Source organism: Podarcis bocagei (genome assembly GCF_964188305.1).
Source record: "Podarcis bocagei genome assembly, chromosome: 16".
In the NCBI taxonomy this organism is placed as follows: domain Eukaryota; kingdom Metazoa; phylum Chordata; class Lepidosauria; order Squamata; family Lacertidae; genus Podarcis; species Podarcis bocagei.
The window spans coordinates 35506492-35527999 of NC_138142.1; the positions used below are offsets into that span (position 1 = coordinate 35506492).

At 49.7% G+C, this 21508-nt stretch overlaps 1 protein-coding gene across 2 annotated transcripts; it reads right to left on the reverse strand.

Moving 5' to 3' along the window:
* Nucleotides 1-1966: 1966 nt before the first annotated feature.
* Nucleotides 1967-19043, reverse strand: AQP10 (aquaporin 10). 2 transcript variants are annotated; one of them, XM_081173772.1, is made up of 6 exons: nt 18714-19043; nt 11345-11471; nt 7116-7253; nt 6120-6238; nt 5181-5398; nt 1967-3536 (listed from the first exon to the last, which is right to left on the reverse strand). In XM_081173772.1, exons 1-6 carry the CDS (start codon nt 18816-18818, stop codon nt 3260-3262), a joined length of 984 nt encoding a protein of 327 aa, XP_081029898.1. In that variant the 5' UTR covers nt 18819-19043; the 3' UTR covers nt 1967-3259. The 2 variants fall into 2 exon arrangements, with proteins under 2 accessions (XP_081029898.1, XP_081029897.1); XM_081173771.1 differs by lacking the exon at nt 18714-19043 and adding an exon at nt 12136-12354.
* Nucleotides 19044-21508: the final 2465 nt, after the last annotated feature.

Consider the following 21508-nt stretch of genomic DNA (forward strand, 5'->3'; position numbering starts at 1 on the left):
GCACCTCCAAAACGGAAAACTCTTTCGTCTAGCGAGTTTTCCGTCTTGCGAGGCATTCGTCTTGCGGGGCACCACTGTATCTAAGACCTCAAAATTCCTATCACACCTCTGTTGCATGGCCTTCCTCTGGGCTCCAGCCTGCTCTCTTGGAGCGCTAGCCGCCGTGGAGTAGGCTCAGGTCGGGCCTGGGCTCAGCCATGTGTCCTTGCTCTCCCGGTGCTCCCCTACCTTTCCTAAGTGGTGGCAGCGGTGCAGCAAAGTCGGGGCTCCCCTCTTTTTTCTCCTTCCTCTTTCTCTCTCTTCCTTCTCTCCTCCTCCTCCCTGCGTTGGCTCCGGGGTTTTCCTAGCCCTGGAGCGCCACTGGGCAGTTGGCCGGGTGGCCAGACACTCTCGCTCCCAGCTCGATTTGGGTCGCCGGGAGGGGGCTGTCAATGGTTCCCCCAGTTGACGCGCCGGGCATCCCCGGTTCCCTCTCGGCAGTGGTGGTGGCAGCGGCAGTCTCAGCAGCCTGGAGCCAGCCTGGTAGCGCAGTTGGCTCTGGCTGGCTTCAGGAGCTGCTCGCTGCCATGGTGCCCGCCATTTTGCCTCGCCGGAAGTCCCCATATGATGTGTCTTGTGCCATTGAACCAATCATGCAATTTTCATTCCCTACTAATGAATCTACAACACTAAAAATATAAATCCGGGGATGATGATGATAATAATAATAATAATAATAATAATAATAATAATAATAATAATAATAATAATTTATTATTTGTACCCCGCCCATCTGTCTGGGTTTCCCCAGACACTCTGGGCGGCTTCCACATTAAATGAAATCCGGGGACATTCCAGGGACGGATTTTGTCCAGGGACAGGTTTGTAAATCCGGGGACTGTCCCTGGGAAATGGGGACATCTGGTAACTATACTCCAGTGTCCTCCCAGCCCCTCTGTGCCCTTCCACCCCGGCTTCATCCATCCCTCTGCTGCCTCCTCTTTCTCTTCACCCTGCCCTCCCTGACTTCTTGCAAATCTGGGGTTGTGACTCTGTGCGACGACAGCCTTGCATTCCTATATGTATAGGAAGATACTTCATTGGGCTTCATTACACACAAATACACACAAATGACAGCAAACGTGGCCCAGTGGATTCAGAGCTGGGAGAGACCAGGGTTCGAATCCTCCCACTCAGCCATGAAGCACCCTGAGTGACCTCGGGTCAGCCACTGTCTGTCAGTCTAAGTCTACCTCATAGGGTGGAGCTGCTATTTGTTGTTCCTCAACTGGCAGCCTTGCAAGGGTGTGACTTTGGTAGGGAACCCCTGATGTCTTATGTCGTTAAGTAGAATGACAGGTTTTCAAGGTACTGCCCGGCGCTGCGGTAGTTTAGTTTTTCGACCTAGCTGTGGAATGCACCCATTCAGCTCTGGAAGAAAGGTTGGTACTGTTCTTCACCCTCCCATGGCAAGGCTCTCAGTCTCTGGCACCTGACACACTCCAAGATGTAGCCTGGTCTCCATCCTGCACCCAGATTAAGCCTTGGAATCCCTTTTGGGATGTGGTTCTAAAAGATGCAGTTTAACAACCACAGAGCACCTCTGAGCATATACAGAGTGCGGCGCCTGAGAGAGCCAAAACCTGACGGAGGTGGAGAGAATTAAGACGCCTTTTGTGTCACAGCAGAGATGGGAAACTTGTGGCCGTCCAGGAGCTGTTGGACTCCAACTCCTATCAGCCCCAGGCAGTGTGGCCCAATGGTCAGGGATGATGGGAGTTGGAGCTCAGGAACAGATTCTTCTGCTGTCCTAGAACAATCCCGTCCCAACCAATCAGGAATCACATATTAAATGTACCCACAGAGGTAAAAAGCAGGGCTGGGGATCCAGTGGTCAGGGAAGGTAGGAGCTGGAGTTCAACGATGTACAGGGTGGGGCCAAGTTCCCCACCTCTGTGTTAGAGGGCTTTTCCCAGCACCCTACGTATTTTAGAAACCATTTTTCATTTTATTTCATCCTTTCATCTCGTTACAATACAGCGATCGATAAAAAGCATTTAAACAATTCATCCATCAGAACAGCAGCAAGAAAACATCGAATAAAATTAACAGAACACACACACACACACACACACACACACACACACACCACAAGTCATCATAGCATCATTAGGTCAAGTAAGTTGCATTGTGCCAAGGCAAACCATTGCTCCATGTAACTCACTATTGTCTAGCCTCAGGAATGGGGGGAACCTGCGTAGCTACTGGACTACAACTCCCATCATCCCTGACCATTGGCCCTATTGGCTACGGCTGATGGGAATAGGAGGAAGGCAGCAACTTCCTCTTGGTCTATGGTGATTGGCAGCCTTCCCCAGCCAATGGTGGCTGGTGCTCATTGGGGCTAGTGGGGCGGAAGGTAGGGAGCCTGACAGCAGGTGGCGCCAGAGGCAATGAGTGGCTAAGTCAACTCATTCTAGTTTCATCCTCATCCTCCTTCCTGTCGTGTTCCGCAACTGTAACGCTGTGTATTAAGGCCATATTCACAAAACACATTTAAAGCGCTATGGTACCGCTTAAAACAGTCATGGCTTCCCTCCAAATAATTCTGGGAGCTGTAGTTTGCTCTGGTTGCTGAGCGTTGTTCGGAGGCTCCCCTGTCGGAGCTACAATTCCCAGAGTTCACTGCAAAGATGGATGAATTGCTGAACCACTCTGTCAGATGTTGCTCTGGGAAGGGAATAGAACTACAGTTCCCAGAATTCTTTAGGGTGAAACCACGATAGCCCCTGCCCTGCAGGATAGAGCCTTCCTCCCACAATACAATAAAAAAAGTCGGCACTGAGCAAATATTTCAAGAGTGGTCGTTCCGCAGTGGTGCCACCACAAAAAAGGCCCCGTCTCTGGTTGCTGCCATTGTATAATCCTGAAAGGCGGGAGTCATTCTGCGCACAACCTCAGGTGATGGTTTTAGCAAGCGATAAAGTTCATCTATGGTAAGGTTACCAGATTTTTTTTTTTTCAATGAATCCGGGGATTCAGTGGATTTTGTATGGGGACTGATTTGTAAATCCGGTGACTGTCCCCAGGAAACGGGGATGTCTGGTAACCTTAATCTATGGGGGAAAGCGGTCCTTTGTCATTCCAAAACATCGCTCTTTTGTGTGGAATTCACACGCCCAGAGACCTACATCAGTCATAAAACCAACAGCAACAACTCCATCCAATATATAAAAACAAAAGGATTAAGTCTCTCGCCTCTTCCGGCGCCTGTCCCATTTTAAAAGGAACTTGAAGTTTCCAATTTGTTATGTCCCCCGTCCGGGGGGTTGCCTGTACTCCCCCCTGTCCAATCCTCTGCGTATTTATTCACGGCATAAATCGAGATCTCCGTATCCTTTTCCGTCCCTGGGTGATGCTTCTTGGTGGTCAAGGTCTCTTCCTCGTCCTGGGACGGCAGGTGGTGAAACTCCACCCCGAGCTCATACAGAGCCGTCCCAATGGTGGCCCCCACCATCGGAGCCACGACCGGAACCCAGCACCAGTAGTTTCCAGCGCTGGAAAGATAAAGCAGAGTGGTGACTGGTGGCAGAGATGGAGCCGTGTGGAGACAATTTGGAAAGGAGGTGAGTGTGTCACAGAATCATAGCATCGCAGAGTTGGAAGGGACCCTGCACATCAGTCCAACCCCTGCAATGCAGGGTTAATCCCCCCCAAGGTGGGTCTCGAACCCACAACCCTGAGATTCAGAGCCTAATGCTCTACCGACTGAGCTATACCAGCAGTGGCTTTCTATGGAAACCTCCCTACAGGGGCCATGGCTGTGGACCCTCCAAATTGACCATTGCTCTACCCTGCTCAGGGACGCAGGTGGCGCTGTGGGTTAAACCACAGAGCCTAGGACTTGCCGATCAGAAGGTCGGCGGTTCGAATCCCCGAGATGGGGTGAGCTCCCGTTGCTCGGTCCCAGCTCCTTCTCACTTAGCAGTTCGAAAGCACGTCAAAGTGCAAGTAGATAAATAGGTACCTCTCCGGTGGGAAGGTAAACAGCGTTTCCATGCGCTGCTCTGGTTGGCCAGAAGTGGCTTAGTCATGCTGGCCACATGACCCGGAAGCTGTACGCCAGCTCCCTCGGCCAGTAAAGCGAGATGAGCGCTGCAACCCCAGAGTCAGTCACGACTGGACTTAACAGTCAGGGGTCCCATTACCTTTACCTGCCCTGCTCATCAGCACAAAGAGACCTTGTATGTTGTCAGGTGGCTGAGGATCAAGACAGGGAAAAGTCCCTACCAACTGCTTCTTATTCAATATTCACAGAGAGGGGCTTGGAAAGGCAGCCTCTTGGAATAATGGTATTGCCCCGAGTGAGTCTCCACCCCCTCCCTCTCTCCCATCACGCATCACCACTACAGGTGCTGAAAGGTGCCCTTTGCCTTGGAGCTCTTTGCTCTCCTACTTTCAAGGCTCGCCAGCTTCTAGGAGAAGGTTAGTGTTAGGTGTGTGTGCAGGAGCCAGGCCCTGTGACCAATAGGACTTTGCAGGACTGGGGCCTTCCTAAGTTTGTTCTGAAGAGGCAAGGCATGGCCGCACAGGTGAGGTCAATTGGTAACTCACAGCACCTGGTGGCAAGAGCCGGGAAGGGATATAAGGTCAGCATTTTCCCTTTGGCTCTTTGCCACAGCAACACATTTACTGCCTTACTGCGTTTGGCTCCTTGACTCCTTGCTTCTTGATCCTCAGACCCCTGACTTCGTGACTCCTTGCTTCCTGACCCTTGGACCCTTGGCTTCTTGACTCCTGGCTCTCTGACCCTCGGACTCTTGGCTTCCCGACTCCTGGCTTCTGGACCCCCATTCCTGCTCCCACCCTGCCATCTTGCCCCCAGTCCTGAAGTCCCCTGCTGGGACTTCGATCGCCCGTGAACCAGACTGTGACAGTGGGTCTGGAATGCTTTCTAAAGACACTGTGTCCGTCAGCTATCGCCCCTCTGGCGCGTCTTCTTCTTCCTCCTCTGCCATTATTTCCCAGCTTTCCCCCCTCATCTGCCTCTGAGCTGTGACCTCCTTCAACCCCCTGTAGTAATTCTGAATTGTCACCTTCTTCTCTGGAAAGGTCAGGCTGGGGAGGAGGTCTCCACCATTCCTCCTTTCCCCAGTCCCTGACACGCACATACACCGCCTACTCGCCCCTCGCGCACCCACCTGAACACCTGAGGCCCCCATCCGGCCAGGTAGGTGAAGAGTCGTGGGCCCAGGTCCCGGGCTGGGTTGATGGCGCACATACAGTTGGCTCCCATTGCCAAGCCGAGAGCAGTGACCAGCAAGCCCACCGCGATGGGCTCCAGTCCATGTGGGACGCGCCTGTTGCGGGAGTCGATAATGGCCAGGATGCTCAATATCAGCACCCCGGTGCCCAGGACCTGATGAGGGGAAGAGGGTGGAGGGAGGACAGGACATCAACCAAAGCACAGGGGCATCGGAAACCACCAGAGACCAGCCTAGGCCCTGGAGCCTAGGCCAATCTGAGAAGGGCCTTCTTGGTAGTGGCGCCCGCCCTGTGGAATGCCCTCCCACCAGATGTCAAAGAAATAAACAACTATCTGACTTTTAGAAGACATCTGAAGGCAGCCCTGTTTAGGGAAGCTTTTAATATTTGAAGAATTATTGTATTTTAATATTTTTCTGGAAGCTGCCCAGAGTGGCTGGGGAAACCCAGCCAGATGGGTTGGGTATAAATAATAAATTATTATTAACCTGAGGTACCACTTTAGCTAATGGGGCCTCCCACTGCTGCCACGCGATTTCTGTTCTCATCCTGAAGCAAAGTTCTTAACCTAAGGTACTATTTCTGGGTTAGCGGAGTGTCTGTAACCTGAAGTGTCTGTAACCTGAAGCGTCTGTAACCTGAGGTACCACTGTATTGTTGTTGTTGTTGTTGTTGTTGTTGTTATTACTCGCACTTGGAGGTGCCGGGATTGAACCTGGGACCTTCTGCATGCAAGTCTGGTGCTCTAACCACTGAGTCACGGCAAATGAATGGAGCAGCGGCAGAGCAATTGGACATATGGGATGCATTGCCCTGAGCGAAGGATGCTTCCGTCTCTGGGCAGCGCTGGGAGTTCTAGGGACGGCTGGCCCTACCTGGTCGAAGAAGCCGTTGCCAAGCGACAGGTAGGGAGCTGGGTAGGTGGCAAAGATGGAGGCGGTTTCACGGGGTCCGGTGACTGCAAGGGTCCCATTGCTATAGCTGTGGATGGCGTCTGCGGAGAGAAAAGCCAGTGGCCATGAGGCTTAGCTTTATAGGAAGAGAAGCCGAAGGCGGAAAGGACAGCAGCAGCCCTGCTCCGTCAGTTCAGCTGAGAATCCACCTTCATGTGATTCCTGACCAGTTTACATTCCCAACTGGTCATTATAAGGACTACCATGTAACTTCGGCATCTGATTCCACTGCATTTTGGTTCATCCTCTCCCCTCCTCATCCCTTTTTCCTTTTGTGCTGTGTCTCTTTAGATTGAAAGCCTGAGGCAGGGGTTTTTTCTCCCTACGTGTCATCGTTCTTACATAGGGGTCAGCAAACTTTTTTGGCAGGGGGCCGGTCCACTGTCCCTCAGACCTTGTGGGGGGCTGGACTAGATTTTTTTGGGGGGGAAATATGAACGAATTCCTATGCCCCACAAATAACCCAGAGATGCATTTGAAATAAAAGGACATGTTCTACTAATGCAAAAACACACTGATTCCCAGACTGCCTGCAGGCCGGATTAAGAAGGCGGTTGGGCTGGATCCGGCCCCCAGACCTTAGTTTGCCTACCCATGTTCCTACGGCAGAAGCGTTTTAAGTAAATGAATAAATATGCAGTGAGCCTCACCGCTTGCCATTTCATACCCTACGGCTGCCAAGGAATGCTTTCGGGTGTCAATAGCAAACTTCGCAGCGTGATTCTGGCTTTTCTAGTATATCTGGTATATCTTTAACCCAAAGATTGGCTTTTACATCAGCAGAAGATGAGCTGGGCAGAGTCAATGAATACAGACGTGGCGAGGCAGGTGAATGTGTAATATGCCGAGCTTGTGAAGTTTGGCAAAAAACACGCCTCTTATTTTCCCCATTGTGAAAACTCTGGCAGATAACGTTACCGTAATAAAGCATGTAGACGGTGCCTGCGCCCAAAAAGGCTCCCATAGTCTGAACGACAGAGAAGATGGGCAGTTTCCACCAGGGGCATTGGCCAAGCAGACACATGGTGAGTGTAAAGGCTGGATTTAAGTGCCCTCCTGTAAGAGAGAGAGAGAGAGAATCGTAGAATTGTAGAATCATAGAGTCACAGAGGGACATCTAGTCCACCTCCCCTGCGATGCAAGAATATTTTTAGCCCAATGTGGGGCTCGAATGCACAACCCTGAGGTCAAGAGTCTCATGCTCTACCGACCCCCGTGTTTGAAATCCTGTTCCGTATGGTCTCTCGCTTCTGAAATTGCACTAGGTCTTGCACATGCCCTTTGCAGGACTAGGAACTTAGGCTGCACATACACACCATACTGTATATTTAAAGCAAATGATTCCCCCTAAAGGGACGTGGGTGGCGCTGTGGGTTAAACCACAGAGCCTAGGGCTTGCCGATCAGAAGGTCGGCGATTCGAATCCCCACGACGGGGTGAGCTCCTGTTGCTTGGTCCCTGCTCCTGCCAACCTAGCAGTTCGAAAGCACACCAGTGCAAGTAAATAAATAGGTACCGCTCCGGCGGGAAGGTAAATGGCGTATCCTGCGCTGCTCTGGTTCACCAGAAGCGGCTTGGTCATGCTGGCCACATGACCTGCTGTACACTGGCTCCCTCAGCCAATAAAGTGAGATGAGCGCCACAACCCCAGAGTCAGTCACGACTGGACCTAATGGTCAGGGGTCCCTTTACCTTCTACCTTTTTATTCCCCCTAAAGAATCCTGGGAACCACAGTTTGTTCAGGGCGCTGTGAATTGTAGCTCTGTGAGGGGTAGATGCCTCTCCGCTTGTGAGAGTTCACCCATCGTTTCAGGCCTATACAGGTCCACTGTTCCTTAGACCTTGGGGGGGGGGGGCTGGACTATATTTTGGGCGGGGGAGGGGGAATGAACGAATTCCTATGCCCCACAAATAACCCAGAGATGCATTTTAAATAAAAGGACGCATTCTATTCATGTAAAAACATGCTGATTCCCGGACTGTCTGTGGTCCGGATTTAGAAGGCGATTGGGCCGGATCCGGCCCCCAGCCCTTACTTTGCCTACCCATGGTATAGATAATACTACACTCACCTCTTCTTCTGAGTAGTGGTGCAAATCAGCCCCAGGCAGAGAGAACTAAGCATGTCAAAAACTAGTGCCCATTGGAGACTGGTAGGGTGGAAGGCAGGGAGCCTAACAGCAGGTGGCGCCAGAGCCAATGACAGGCAGGGCCAGCTAATTCTAGATTTGCCCCATCCTCCTCCTCCTCCTCTTCTCTTCTGAGTTCTACAAGGGGCAAAACTGAGACTAAGAAAGAGCAAGAGGAGGGAGCTGGCAGGCAGGCAGGCAGGGGCACTCCCTGGACTGATTGCAAGTAGGAAAGGGGCTGCAGACCGAGGCTGGCAAAGGAGTGGCCCATGCCCCCTAATGGACACAGCCTCCGGCCACCAAATGCCTCTTGGCAAAACTCCCTACCAGGACTTGATGGAAACAGCCCTTTGAAACCCAAATGTTTGTTCCCTGCACCAGAGCCTCAGCAGGTACAATGCCACTGGCCATGGAGGCTCCATTGAGCTATCGGGGTTAATAATAACTACCGGTAGCTGGTCATAAGGTGGCTGAGTCATAGCTCCGGGAGCTAAGGTTGGCAGAGATAACAGGGACCAGAGGCGATAAGGAGCTTGCAGTCGACAGAAAGCAATCCCCAGAGAATAAATCTTTGGCAAGCACCTCCACGTGGCTTCCCCAGGTCTGGAAAGTGGGGTCTTTTCAGGGGAAGGACCAGGGAAGCAGGAGCGGCCCAATCCCCAGCAAGCATCCCCATAAGTGACAGAGAAGAAATCTGATGCGGGTCTTAAACAACTTCATGTGCATTTTCTGAAACAATGCACAAAACTGGGACGCACCCATCCTCTGAAGTTTGCGCCTTGCCAAGTTTTGCAATGCAGCCAAGCCGCGTGTACAAAAACGCATACACAGGGGTAAGGTAAAGGTAAAGGGACCCCTGACCACTAGGTCCAGTCGTGGCCGACTCTGGGGTTGCAGCGCTCATCTCGCTTTATTGGCTGAGGGAGCCGGCGTACAGCTTCCGGGTCATGTGGCCAGCAGGACTAAGCCACTTCTGGCGAACCAGCGCAGTGCACGGAAACGCCGTTTACCTTCCCGCCGGAGCGGTACCTATTTATCTACTTGCACTTTGACATGCTTTCGAACTGCTAGGTGGGCAGGAGCAGGGACTGAGCAATGGGAGCTCACCCCATCGCCGGGATTCGAATTGCCGACCTTCTGATCGGCAAGCCCTAGGCTCTGTGGTTTAACCCACAGCGCCACCCGCGTCCCGTATACACCTGGGTAAAATGTGAATATAATAGCACGTTAGGGAAGGTGGCTCTGCAAAGATGTCTCTGTTAAGATGAAAGGCTCCAAAGGATAAAAAGAAGAAGATAACTTTGACAATATAAGGTGTTGCTTTAATTTCTTATGTGAATAAATCTAGCCAAACTATAACGCCTCCATCAGCCCATGGGACTTTCTGGAAGGACTCTTTAAAGTTTATATGCTTGTTCATTATTGCAACAGCTGCGTTGTGAATCTGCTTATTGTTTGTTACTATGGACACACCTTCCAAATGTCCCCATTTTCCAGGGACGTCCCTGATTTAGAGAAGCCATTTTGATTTGATCCTGGAATGTCCCACTTTTCCTTAGGATGTCCCTATTTTCACCGGAGAAATGTTGGAGGGTATGGAGTTATCTGACCCCCGAGTCGTCTGAAGGCAATCTTGTATAGGGAAGGTTTTTTATGTTTAATGTTTTATTATGTTTTAATACATGTTGGAAGCTGCCCAGAGTGGCTGAGGCAAGCCAGTAGGGTGTGTATAAATAGTAAAATTATCATTATGGAAATAGGACATCCCTATTTTCATCAGAGAAGTGTTGGAGGATGCTTGCACATTTTGAAAACCTTTGAATAAAAATATTTACCCATATTGAAAAAGATGTCTCTATCAGGCAAAATCATATACAAAATTCATATACAAAATTCAGAAACAGGCAGAGAATTTCAAAGGATGGTCGTGTCTTGGCTACGGTATTGTTTCAGAAAGAGCCACAGAGGTAGGTTTTCCGCTTCTGATCTTTTTAACCCGCACAGTTTCAAGCCTAAATTTTGTTCCAACACTAAGGACTAGCAACTTGCATATTCGAAAACAAAACAGCTAGAAAGCCGCTATGATCAGCAAGCTGCAGGCTGAGTTCAACACTGTATTCTGCGCCTCAGATTCAGGGTCGGATTTAGGTTTGATGAGGCCCTAAGCTACTGAAGGCAATGGGCCCTTTATATGTCCAGCTGTCCTTGGTCAACAACAAATTGTCCCTGTTTTATGTATTGAATATATGCTATATGGTAATTTAGGGACCTCATAGGTATCTAATGCCATTTTCCACTGTTGCTGTATGTACTGTAGGTTTTATTATATTTCTTTTTTCTCTTATATTTTGGAAATGTACATCCAGGTTTTTTCCCCTTTAATTTTTTTTGGGGCCCCCAAGAGACTGGGGCCCCGAGCTATAGCTTGACTAGCTTATACATAAATCCGGCACTGCTCAGATTTTCCAGGCTTAACTTGTGCCCTTGCCTTTGCAAAACAAAATAAACTATGAAATTTGCTGCTGCTTCTTTTTTAAAAAGGATTTATAGATAGTAGGGACACGGGTGGCGCTGTGGGTTAAACCACAGAGCCTAGGGCTTGCCGATCAGAAGGTCGGCGATTCAAATCCCCGTGACGGGGTGAGCTCCCGTTGCTCGGTCCCAGCTCCTGCCAACCTAGCAGTTCGAAAGCACGTCAGAGTGCAAGTAGATAAATAGGTACCGCTCCGGAGGGAAGGTAAATGGCATTTCCGTGCGCTGTTCTGGTTCGCTTAGTCATGCTGGCCACATGACCTGGAAGCTGTACGCCGGCTCCCTCGGCCAGTAAAGCAAGATGAGCGCCGCAACCCCAGAGTCCGCCACGACTGGACCTAATGGTCAGGGGTCCCTTTACCTTTTTATAAGGAGATAAACACTGCAGCTCTCCCCCAAAATTGCCCGAAATTTTGAGCGATGGCTGGACCAAGTGTCTGCCCCATCCCCGGGGCTCATGCACGAGAGAACCTCCCCTTTCTCACCGGAAACTCCTCCCGAAACGTGGATGGCTACCATCACAGCAATTCCACCTGCTAGGGCTGAGCTAAAATAGCCACCCTTCGTCCCTTCGCTGGTGGTGGCCTGCGCAGATGCGCTCAGAGTAATCACCTGGCAATGAGAGAGAGAGAAAAGAATGAGGGAAAAGACCTTTGGGAGAATCTTTGCCCTGGGTCAACACTCCTGCATCATACCCACGTTGTCCCTCCCAGGTGGTGATGGGAACCTTGTTTACCCTGGCGCCAATCATCTTCCTTTTTTTGATGGTCATGGGGTGGAAGCGATGGGCTATGGCAGCGATGGCGGAACTTTTAGAGATCGGGTGCCCAAATTGCAGCCCCAAACCCACTTATTTATTGCCAAGTGCCAACATGGCAATTTAATCTGTATATCTCATTCCCCCCCCCATGTGTTTCATGTTTCTTCTTCATGACTGCTGTTGTAATAAAAAATCCTTCATAAAAGCTATTGCATTACGGTCTTCAATAAATTATCTTTCCATCAGTATATAATTTTATGGCATAACTCAGTGCTTTCTTTCTTAAAAAATGTTGAGGGGTACTCTCGTTTTGGCTCAAGAAAATCACCACCAGGGAAAAATAAATACAGTTCAAATCGGGGGAAATAAAGACAGTGAATTTCTTGTCCCGTTAAATTCACAAAATGTTTAGGGGTATGCGTCCCCCTGTGTCCCCACAGGGGGAAAAAAGCACAAGTATTACTCCAAAACTAAGTGGTGTTAATGAGCCATCAAACCTCGGAAATACAGTGGTACCTCTGGTTGTGAACGGGATCCGTTCCGGAGGCCCGTTCGCAACATGAAAAGAGCACAACCCGCAGCAGCACGTCTGCGTAAGTGCTGGTTGCGATTCGCCGCTTCTGTGCATGCGCGTGACGTCATTTTGAGCATCTGCGCATGCATGAGCGGTGAAACCCGGAAGTAACCCTTTCCAGTACTTCCAGGTCGCCGCGGGACATAACCTGAAAGAGCATAACATGAAGCGGACATAACATGAGGTATGACTGTACATTTTTCCCAGAAGGTTTCACAATTTTGGCCACTAGTGTACACCAGCTGGCAAAGTGATAAAAATGTACCTAGAAAGAGGAGCGTTGGAAGTTGCACCCTACGGAGCCTGTAATAAATGATAATAATTTTAATATTTATATGCCACCCATCTGACCGGGTCGGCCAAGCCACTCTGGGCTGCTCCCAACAAAACACACTAAAACATCAAACATTAAAATCTTCTCTGAACAGCGCCGCCTTCTGATGTCTTCCAAACGTCAAATCATTGTTTAATCAGGACTAGGGAGTCCCTTGCCCCCACCTGCCTGCTCCCTGTCTCCCAGAAATCATACTTCTGTCTTTTCAGGATTCAACCTCAATCCACTGACTGCCACCCATCCTCCAAGCGTCACCGCCAACCCATCGGAACATCGGTCGTGGGGCAGGGATGGGACAGGATTTTGTATTTGAAGTCGAATTGATCCAATCGGAACGCTCTGAAACGGTGTGGGAACTGGTATCTTTCAAAACCCCAGACAAACCACCGCTCCAAAATTAAAGCTTTAAAAATGCACCTATTAGGAGAAGCAGTGCAAAAAAAAACAAATCTGAGGAGTGCAGCCGCTGGCAAGGAAGTTAAACGTAAAGGTGAAGGAAGCCCTGACTGTTAAGTCCAGCTGCGAACGACTCTGGGATTGTGGCGCTCATCTCGCCTTATTGGCCGAGGAAGCCGGCGTACAGCTTCTGGGTCATGTGGCCAGCATGACTAAGCCACTTCTGGCAAACCAGAGCAGCGCACGGAAACACCGTTTACCTTCCCGCCAGAGCGGTACCTATTTATCTACTTGCACTTTGACATGCTTTTGAACTGCTAGGTTGGCAGGAGCTGGGACAGAGCAACGGGAGCTCACCACCGTCGTGGGGATTCGAACCGCCGACGTTCTGATTGGCAAGCTCTAGGCTCAGTGGTTTAGACCACAGCACCACCCGCATTGTTACACACCAGCAAAATCAGGGGGGGCTTACTTCTGAGTAAAGAGCATGGGGTGAAGAGGCTTAGTGATGAACCTATTTATTACTACTACTACTACTACTACTATTTCAAATGAGGAGAGGAGAGCCCAGGTTGTCTCCCTGAAGCACCTTCCAGGCAAGGGAACCTGAACTCTAGAACTATTTTTTGCATTCCAGAAGAGGTGGAAAACAAGCCTTTTGGACCCTGAACTTTGCCCCTCTGGCTCGCCCACTCCAGGGTCAGGTGCAATGCAATTAAGCACCCATTGCCCATGAAGGCAGGTCCAGCAAGACATCAAAGCGTGACAGGTAGCCAGACAGGAACCCCATTCCTAAAAGCATGTCTTTAGAGACAAAAGTCAGATCCAGGTGTTGCAAACAGCCAATCTGCAGTGGCGTGCGGCAGCAAGAGCATTAATATCACCCAGGGCAACTGATGAACTTTTTAAAAATAATCTTTATTAATTTAAATTACACACTTATACAAAGAATTTACAAAGAATTTACAATCTCATACTACAAAAAGAAAATTAAAGAAAAAACAATTAAGAAACAAGAAAAGAAGAAAATACAGGGGAAAAAATAAAGAAGAAAAAGCAAATTTACATACATAAAAAACACCTTAATCTTCCTAATTAATACTTAATTAAACGGATGAACTCCTATTGTTTCCTGGGTGATAACAAGGTCTTCAAGTTTTCTTGTTATTTGGTGATGGATTAGCAGGGAGGAAGTCAGAGAATCCGCGGGGCTGCAGTTTTGGATTCTGTTTTGGGAGCTGGTTGTGTGTGTGTTGTCATGGTGGACTCCTGTATTTAAATCATTTACACTCCCAGCAAAAGCCAACCCATGCCCGAGCTCTAGGAGGTCAGGTTTCAGGTCGGAAAGATGGGAAGATGCGATAGGGAGCTGACATGCCGGCACTGACTAGTCATCTTGACACCGATACCAGGGAAGATCCCAGAACGGATAATTAAACAGATAATTGGCTGGTGAGCAATCGGGAAAGGATGCCGGGAGCATGGGTTTCTCAAAAACAAGTCATGGCAGATGATTCTCGTTTCTGTTATTGATAATTACAGGTTTCGTGGATCATAGGAATACTGTGGACATAAGTGTACCCTGATTTCAGTTAGGCTTTTGACAAAGTCCCCCATAATATTTTTGCAGAGAAGCTGGTAAAATGTGAACTGGACGAGATAACCATTAGATGGATTTGTAGCTGGTTGACTGACAGAACCCAAAGACTGCTCACGAATGGTTCTCCATCATCCTGGGAAAAGTGACAATGGCGGCATGCCACACGGGTCTGTCCTGGGCCCTTTGATGTCTTTATAAACATCTTGGATGAAGGCACTCAGGGGGTTCTCATCAACTAAGCAGATGGTACCAAACTGGGAAGGGTAGCCAATGTCACTGAAGACAGAATCGGGTTTCGACATGGCATTGACAGATTGGAGAACTGGGCTCAACCTAACAAAATGGATTTCAATGGGGACAAATGTTAAGATTCTGAACTTAGGCCGGAAGAACCAGCTGTACAAATATAAGATGGCGGACACCTGGCTTGCCAGTAGTGGTAGTAATAATAATAATTTATTATTTATACCCCGCCCATCTGGCTGACTTTCCCCAGCCACTCTGGGCGGCTCCCATTCGAGTGTTAAAAACAATAAACAATAAAGCATTAAATATTAAAAACTTCCCTAAACAGGGCTGCCTTCAGATGTCTTTTAAAGATAAGATAGCTGCTTATTTCCTTCACATCTGATGGGAGGGCGTTCCACAGGATGGGCGCCACTACCGAGAAGGCCCTCCGCCTGGTTCCCTGTAACTTGGTTTCTCACAGTGAGGGGACCGCCAGAAGGCCCTCGGAGCTGGACCTCAGTGTCCAGGCAGAACAATGGAGGTGGAGACGCTCCTTCAGGTATTCTGGACCAAGGCCGTTTAGGGCTTTAAAGGTCAGCACCAACACTTTGAATTGTGCTCGGAAATATACTGGGAGCCAATGTAGGTCTTTCAAGACCGATGTTATGTGGTCTTGGCGGCCACTCCGAGTCACCAGTCTAGCTGCCGCATTCTGGATTAAATGCAGTTTCCGGGGCACCTTCAAAGGTAGCCCCACGTAGAGCGCGTTGCAGTAGTCCAAGCGGGAGATAACTAGAGCATGCACCACTCTGGCGAGACAGTCCGCAGGCAGGTACAAGTGAAAAGGATCCAGGGGTTTTAGTAGACCACAAGCTGAACATGAGTCAACAGTGTGATGCAGCAGCAAAAAAAGCTAATGCTATTCTAGGCTGCATCAACAGAAGTCGAGTGTCCAGATCAAGGGAAGTACCGTATTTTTTGCACCATAACACTCACTTTTTTCCTCCTAGAAAGTAAGGGGAAATGTCTGTGCGTGTTATGGAGCGAATGCCTGCGGGTGGGATCTGCTGCAGTCGTGAGCAGAGGATCCATGGTTCCCCTTCCTTCCCTCCTCCGTGGTTACAAAGCATGGATCCACATGGATCCTCAGGATTTTTGCATTGGGCTACTCCAAACTCACTGTCAGATCACATGTCTGTGGCCACAGCATGAACCACAAAAATCATATATCCACTATTTCGTTTAGAATATTTTTTTTCTTGTTTTCCTCCTCTAAAAACTACGTGTGTGTTATGGTCTGTTGCGTGTTATAGAGCGAAAAATACAGTAATAGTCCCACTCTATTCTGCCTTGGTCAGACCTGGAGTCCTAAGTTCAATTCTGGGAGCCACAATTTGAGAAGGAGATTGAGAAGCTGGAAGGTTTGCAGAAGAGATGATGATGATCAAGGGCCTTATGAGAAACGGTTGAGGGAATTGGGTATGTTTAGCCTGGTAGAGACTGAGAGGAGATATGATAGCCATCTTTCGATATCTGCAGGACTGTCACATAGAAGATGGAGCAACCCTGTTTTCTCCTCTTTGGACCTAAACCAATGGCTTCAAGTTACAAGAAATGAAATTGTGAGGTTTGGGAGTTGAGTTGAGTTGAGAGTTGAGGTTTGGGAGTTGAAGAAGGAAGAGGGAGATTTAGGTGTGGGTTGGTAGAGTTGTATTGTGAGAGAGTGAGAGGAATTGTTAGGTGGAGTCAGATAGTTAGTTGGAATAATCAGTTTGGAGTTGTTAGGAACTAAGAATAAGAAACTGCCAAGAAAAATTAACCGTAACCATAAGCTTGTTCCTCCATTTAAAAATAAACTTGATTATTTGTTTATGTTAACAAATGACTGGACTCCGTGTGTCCCCTTCAGATACGGGGTGGTGGCAGCGGAAAAAGCAGTCGCAGTGGCGGCACAGGGTCAACAGACCGTCAAACGTCCGGGGGCCCTGTGTGTGATCGCCACAAACATCAGAAGGAAACTTTCTGACAGTAAGAGCTGTTCAGCTGTGGAGCGGACTTCCTTTAAAGGCGGCAGTGAGCTCTCCTTCCTTGGAGGTTTTTAAACAGAGGTCGGATGGCCATCTGTCATGTATGACCTAACTGAGATTCCTGTATTGCAAGGCGTTGGACTAGACGACTCTCAGGGTCCCTTCGAATTCTTCAGTTCTATGGTTCCAGCCCTCATGGCTCTACCCAGAAGTCAAACTTAAACAGGAACATAGCAAGCCACCTTCTTCCAAGTGAGACGATTGGGCCCATCTAGCTCAGTACTGTCTACACTGGCAGGCAGCAGCTCTCCAGGGTTTTCAGACAGGGAGCGTCTCTCAGCCCTGCCTGGAGTTTTCAGGGTTTGAATCTGGAAAAAGCAGGTGCTCTACCGCTAAGCAAACGCCAGCCCTTCTCTGCAACATAGGGATCGTGTACCAGCTCCTGCCCACCTAGCAGTTCGAAAGCACGTCAAAGTGCAAGTAGATAAATAAGTACCACTCCAGCGGGAAGGTAAATGGCATTTCCGTCGGCAGTTCTGGTTCACCAGAAGCGGCTTAGTCATGCTGGCCACATGACCTGGAAGCTGTACGCCGGCTCCCTCAGCCAGTAAAGCGAGATGAGCACTGCAACCCCAGAGTCGGCCACGACTGGACCTAATGGTCAGGGGTCCCTTTACCTTACCAGTCAGGGGTCCCTTTACCTTACCGTTACCAGACGTCCCCGGATTCACAAATCTGTCCCTGGACAAAATCTGTCCCCGGATTTTAATGTCCCCGGATTTATGCCTGGGGACTTCTGGTGAGGCAATATGGCGGGTGCCAGGGCAGTGAGGCAGCACTGGAGGTCCCGGCCACGTCAAAGTCCCAGCCAGCCAATCCGCTGGCTGGGGGGGGGGGAGGCTATTTAAACCGAGGCGGGAGCCAGAGAGAGCTTCCTTCCGGCTTGCTTCCTTGATCAACACTCGCCCCGAAATCACGCAGAGCCTGCAGCGCTCTTCTGCTGTGGGCTCTGTGCACCCAAGTTGGGGGGGCAGCGAGCGAGGCGCTGAGGTGGTGAAGAAGAGGAAGAGAAGTGTAGAAAAGAGCTGTTCTGCATTGCGAGACAGAGAGAGAGAGAGCTTTGTGTGTGTGTTTTAATGTGTGTTTTCCCAAGACCAGCGAGCGCCTTTACTCAATCTCTCCCCCCACCCAAACCTCTTTTTTTGGGGGGGGGCATTTGTGTGTTTGTAGATGGGCCTAGGACTTGCCGATCAGAAGGTTGGCGGTTCGAATCCCCGCGGCAGGGTGAGCTCCCGTTGCTCGGTCCCTGCTCCTGCCAACCTAGCAGTTCGAAAGCACGTCAAAGTGCAAGTAGATAAATAGGTACCACTCTGGCAGGAAGGTAAAGGGCGCTTCCATGCGCTGCTCTGGTTTGCCAGAAGTGGCTTAGGCATGCTGGCCACATGACCTGGAAGCTGTACGCCGGCTCCCTTGGCTTATAAAGCGAGATGAGCGCCGCAAGCTCAGAGTCGGTCACGACTGGACCTAATGGTCAGGGGTCCCTTTACCTTTACCTTAGATGGGCTTATCTGCCTGCCTTGTGACGAGGTGCACACCCAGCAACTTTGGGGTTCCCCCCCCAAAAAGGGTTAAGAACTCTGGGCAACCCATTTCCTAAAATAATAAAGCATTAATATTTTTTTTTAAGTGTCCCTAGATTCCTTGAAAAAAATCTGGTAACCATAGCTCAGACTTATTCTTGTAGCTTAGCATTGTTGACACTGACTGGCAGTGGCTCTCCAGGGCTTAATTCAGGGTGGGGGTCCTCTCCCCAGCTCTGACTGGACTGACTCTGGAGCCTTCTGCATGCAAGACAGATGTCCTATCCCTAAGCTGCAGGTGCTTCGCCATCTACTGTTTCCCCTGCCCCCAAACCAGCAAATATTTGCAACTTACGATCAGCATGAAGACCCCCAGGAGCTCTGCGAGGCACTGGCGGAGGAGGAGGCTGCGGAGACGGAGGCCGGCTTGCGCTTTGGCTAAGAAGCGGGTGTAAATCATCGCCAGCCGGGAGAGAAAGCTTTCCGCAGGCAGATCAGAAATACAGATGTGTGCGTAGCTGCATGGGAGCTGCTCTCGGGCTACCGGTGATAATAACTAATTATTCTCCGAACTCGTTGCTTAAATGCCCGGGGAAGTTATGTAAGAAGGGAGAACGGCAGCGTGCAGGCGAGAAAAAAGGGCATGGATCCCTCCGGCACCAGCCTCTCCCCAGAGTTGGAATTATGACCCCTGTTGTCAGGAGCAAAAGGCGTGCTTGACCCATATGCCAGTGCTACTGGCACGGTGAGGCTGTGCTGGAGTTTTGCACATGCCCTTGCAATAGCGTAGGGAGAGAGAGCCAGATGGATCAAGCCAGTAGCCCCCCCCCCCTCCTTGTCCAGCATCCCTTTTCTCGCTAGACAAATGCCCCAGTGGGAAACCTGTAAGCAGGATTCGAACCCAGCAACTGGTTTCCAGCAACTGGTATTCAGAAGTATCGCTGCCTCGAACTGTGGAGGAAGAGTGTGCTGGGTCTGGGGGTAACCAGTGAAACGTGGTCCAGGACCAGTCCAGAATCCAAAGGTTCCGCTAGGAGTCAGTCCGACAGGGCCAAGGCAGGAAACCAGGCAGGAAACCAGGCAAGGACAGGTACAGTGGTACCTCTGGAGGCAAACGGGATCCGTTCTGGCAGTGGCGTAGCGTGGGTTGTCAGCACCCGGGGCAAGGCAAGTAATTTGCGCCCCCTAACCCGTGGATTTGCGCCCCCTAACCCTAACCCCCAGATGTTGCGCCCGGTGTGGCCGGCCCCCCCTGCACCCCCACGCTACACCACTGCGTTCTGGAGCCCCGTTGGCATCCAGAGCAGAATGCAACCTGCGTATGTGCAGGTCGCAATTTACTGCTTCCGTGCATGCACGTGACGTCATTTTGAGCGTCTGTGAATGCGCGAGCAGCGAATCCCGGAAGTAATGTGTTCCGTTACTCTCGGGTTGCCATGGAGCACAACCCGAAAACGCTAAACCTGAAGCAACTTTAACCCGAGGTATGACTGTACAGGATCTCAGGCAGGATCTGGCATACAGCAATGTTGCTCCTGCAACCTGGGGCAGAGTCCGACAGCTTTTTATCTTTGTCGGGGTAATGGCCGGTCCTGATCCCCTGGCGACTCACCTCCCTGTCTCGCCCGAAGGTGAGCACTCCTCCTGCGAGTTCCCAGGTCTCTCCTTCTCTCAGACCTCAGTCTCTGCAGCTCAAGAGACGTCGGTGGGTTACTAGACCCAGAGGCTGCCTCAGCCTCCCCTGACCCAACTGGTAGCAGAGCTGCTGTAAGTGACGGCCCTGCTGAAGGCAGCGAGGTCATCCCCGCATCTGGAGCCAGGGCTCCAGGATCCGGTGCAGACTGAGACTCCTCTGGTTCCGAGGCCGAGTCCCAGGCCATCACAAAGAGCACAGCAGCTGTAACTAGAAGCCATGAAGACAGTTTCCATGAATTTGTCCAATCCTCTCTGAAAGCTATCTGGGTTAGTGGCCATCACTCTTGTGGCAGTGAGTCCCACAGTTTAACAATTTTATCTCTTATCTGTATTGACTCTTCCAACAGTTTTTGACTTTTTAATGGTTTTATTGTACGGTTTTATGCTTTTATTGCAATAAACCGCTTGGATGTATTTTTTATGATATAGTAGTATACTTTTTTTTTTTACATTCTAGTGTTACGAGAAGAGAGGGAGAAAAACGTTTCTCTATCTACTTTCTCCATGCATGGTGTAATTTTGTTAACTTCTATCGTGTCATCGCTTACCTGCCCTTTCTCTAAACTATAAAGTCCCAAACTTTGCAACTTTTCCTCACATGGACACCTCTCCATCCCCTTCATCAGCAAACTTTTTCAGCAGGGGGCTGGTCCACTGTCCCTCAGACCTTGTGGGGGGCTGGACTAGATTTTGAAAAAAAAAGTAATGAATTCCTATGCCCCACAAATAACCCAGAGATGCATTTTAAATAAAAGGACACATTCTACTCATGTAAAAACACACTGATTCCCAGACCGTCTGAGGGTCGGATTTAGAAGGTGATTGGGCCGGATCCAGCCCCCGGGCCTTAGTTTGCCTACCCATGCCCTTGATGGTTCCACTTGCCCTTTCCTGAACCTGTCCTTGCTCTACAATATCCTTTTTTTGTGGTCCACTGAGGGTGTCACTTCAGGTGTGGTAGTGCACAAACTGTCCTATGTCCTGTGTACCCATTTTCCCTTTCTTGTCTACACAACACAGAGACACACAAAGAACACGAAAACATAACCTGGCCCGGTCAGAAAGATGGGAACATCTCAGCCAGTACAAACAAAATGGCCGCACTCTGGTCAAGGGGAATGTTGGTTGACAGATTGTTTCTTCCTGCCTTTTTCTTCCTAACTGAACACTTGCTTTCATCTCAAGCTTTATATTAAGCAGCTCAGGGAATCGTCTCCAACAAAGTTCTGCTTAAGAGTAGATCACAGAATATGCAGAGATGGCAAGACTGACAACTCTGATAGAGATACAAATCCAGACTCTTTCAATGAGGAGAGAAAACTTTTTCTAGTCTATTCTAAAAAGTAATTTTCCACACACACAAAGTCCACAGCAGGATTTGAAGTTTAAGGCAGGAAATAGCAGAATATATCGAGAAACCTGTTAAAGAGGATAAAACTGGAAATGATGGGATTT

Coding starts and splice junctions, on each gene's coding strand:
- AQP10 (XM_081173771.1), bottom strand. CDS start 12,282: ATGCATGCGCAGATGCTCAAAATGACGTCACGCGCATGCACAGAAGCG. Junction 7,254..11,344: donor CGTTTCGGGAGGAGTTTCCG/GTGAGAAAGGGG, acceptor TCTCTCTTACAG/GAGGGCACTTAAATCCAGCC. Junction 3,537..5,180: donor TGGGGGCCTCAGGTGTTCAG/GTGGGTGCGCGA, acceptor TTATCTTTCCAG/CGCTGGAAACTACTGGTGCT.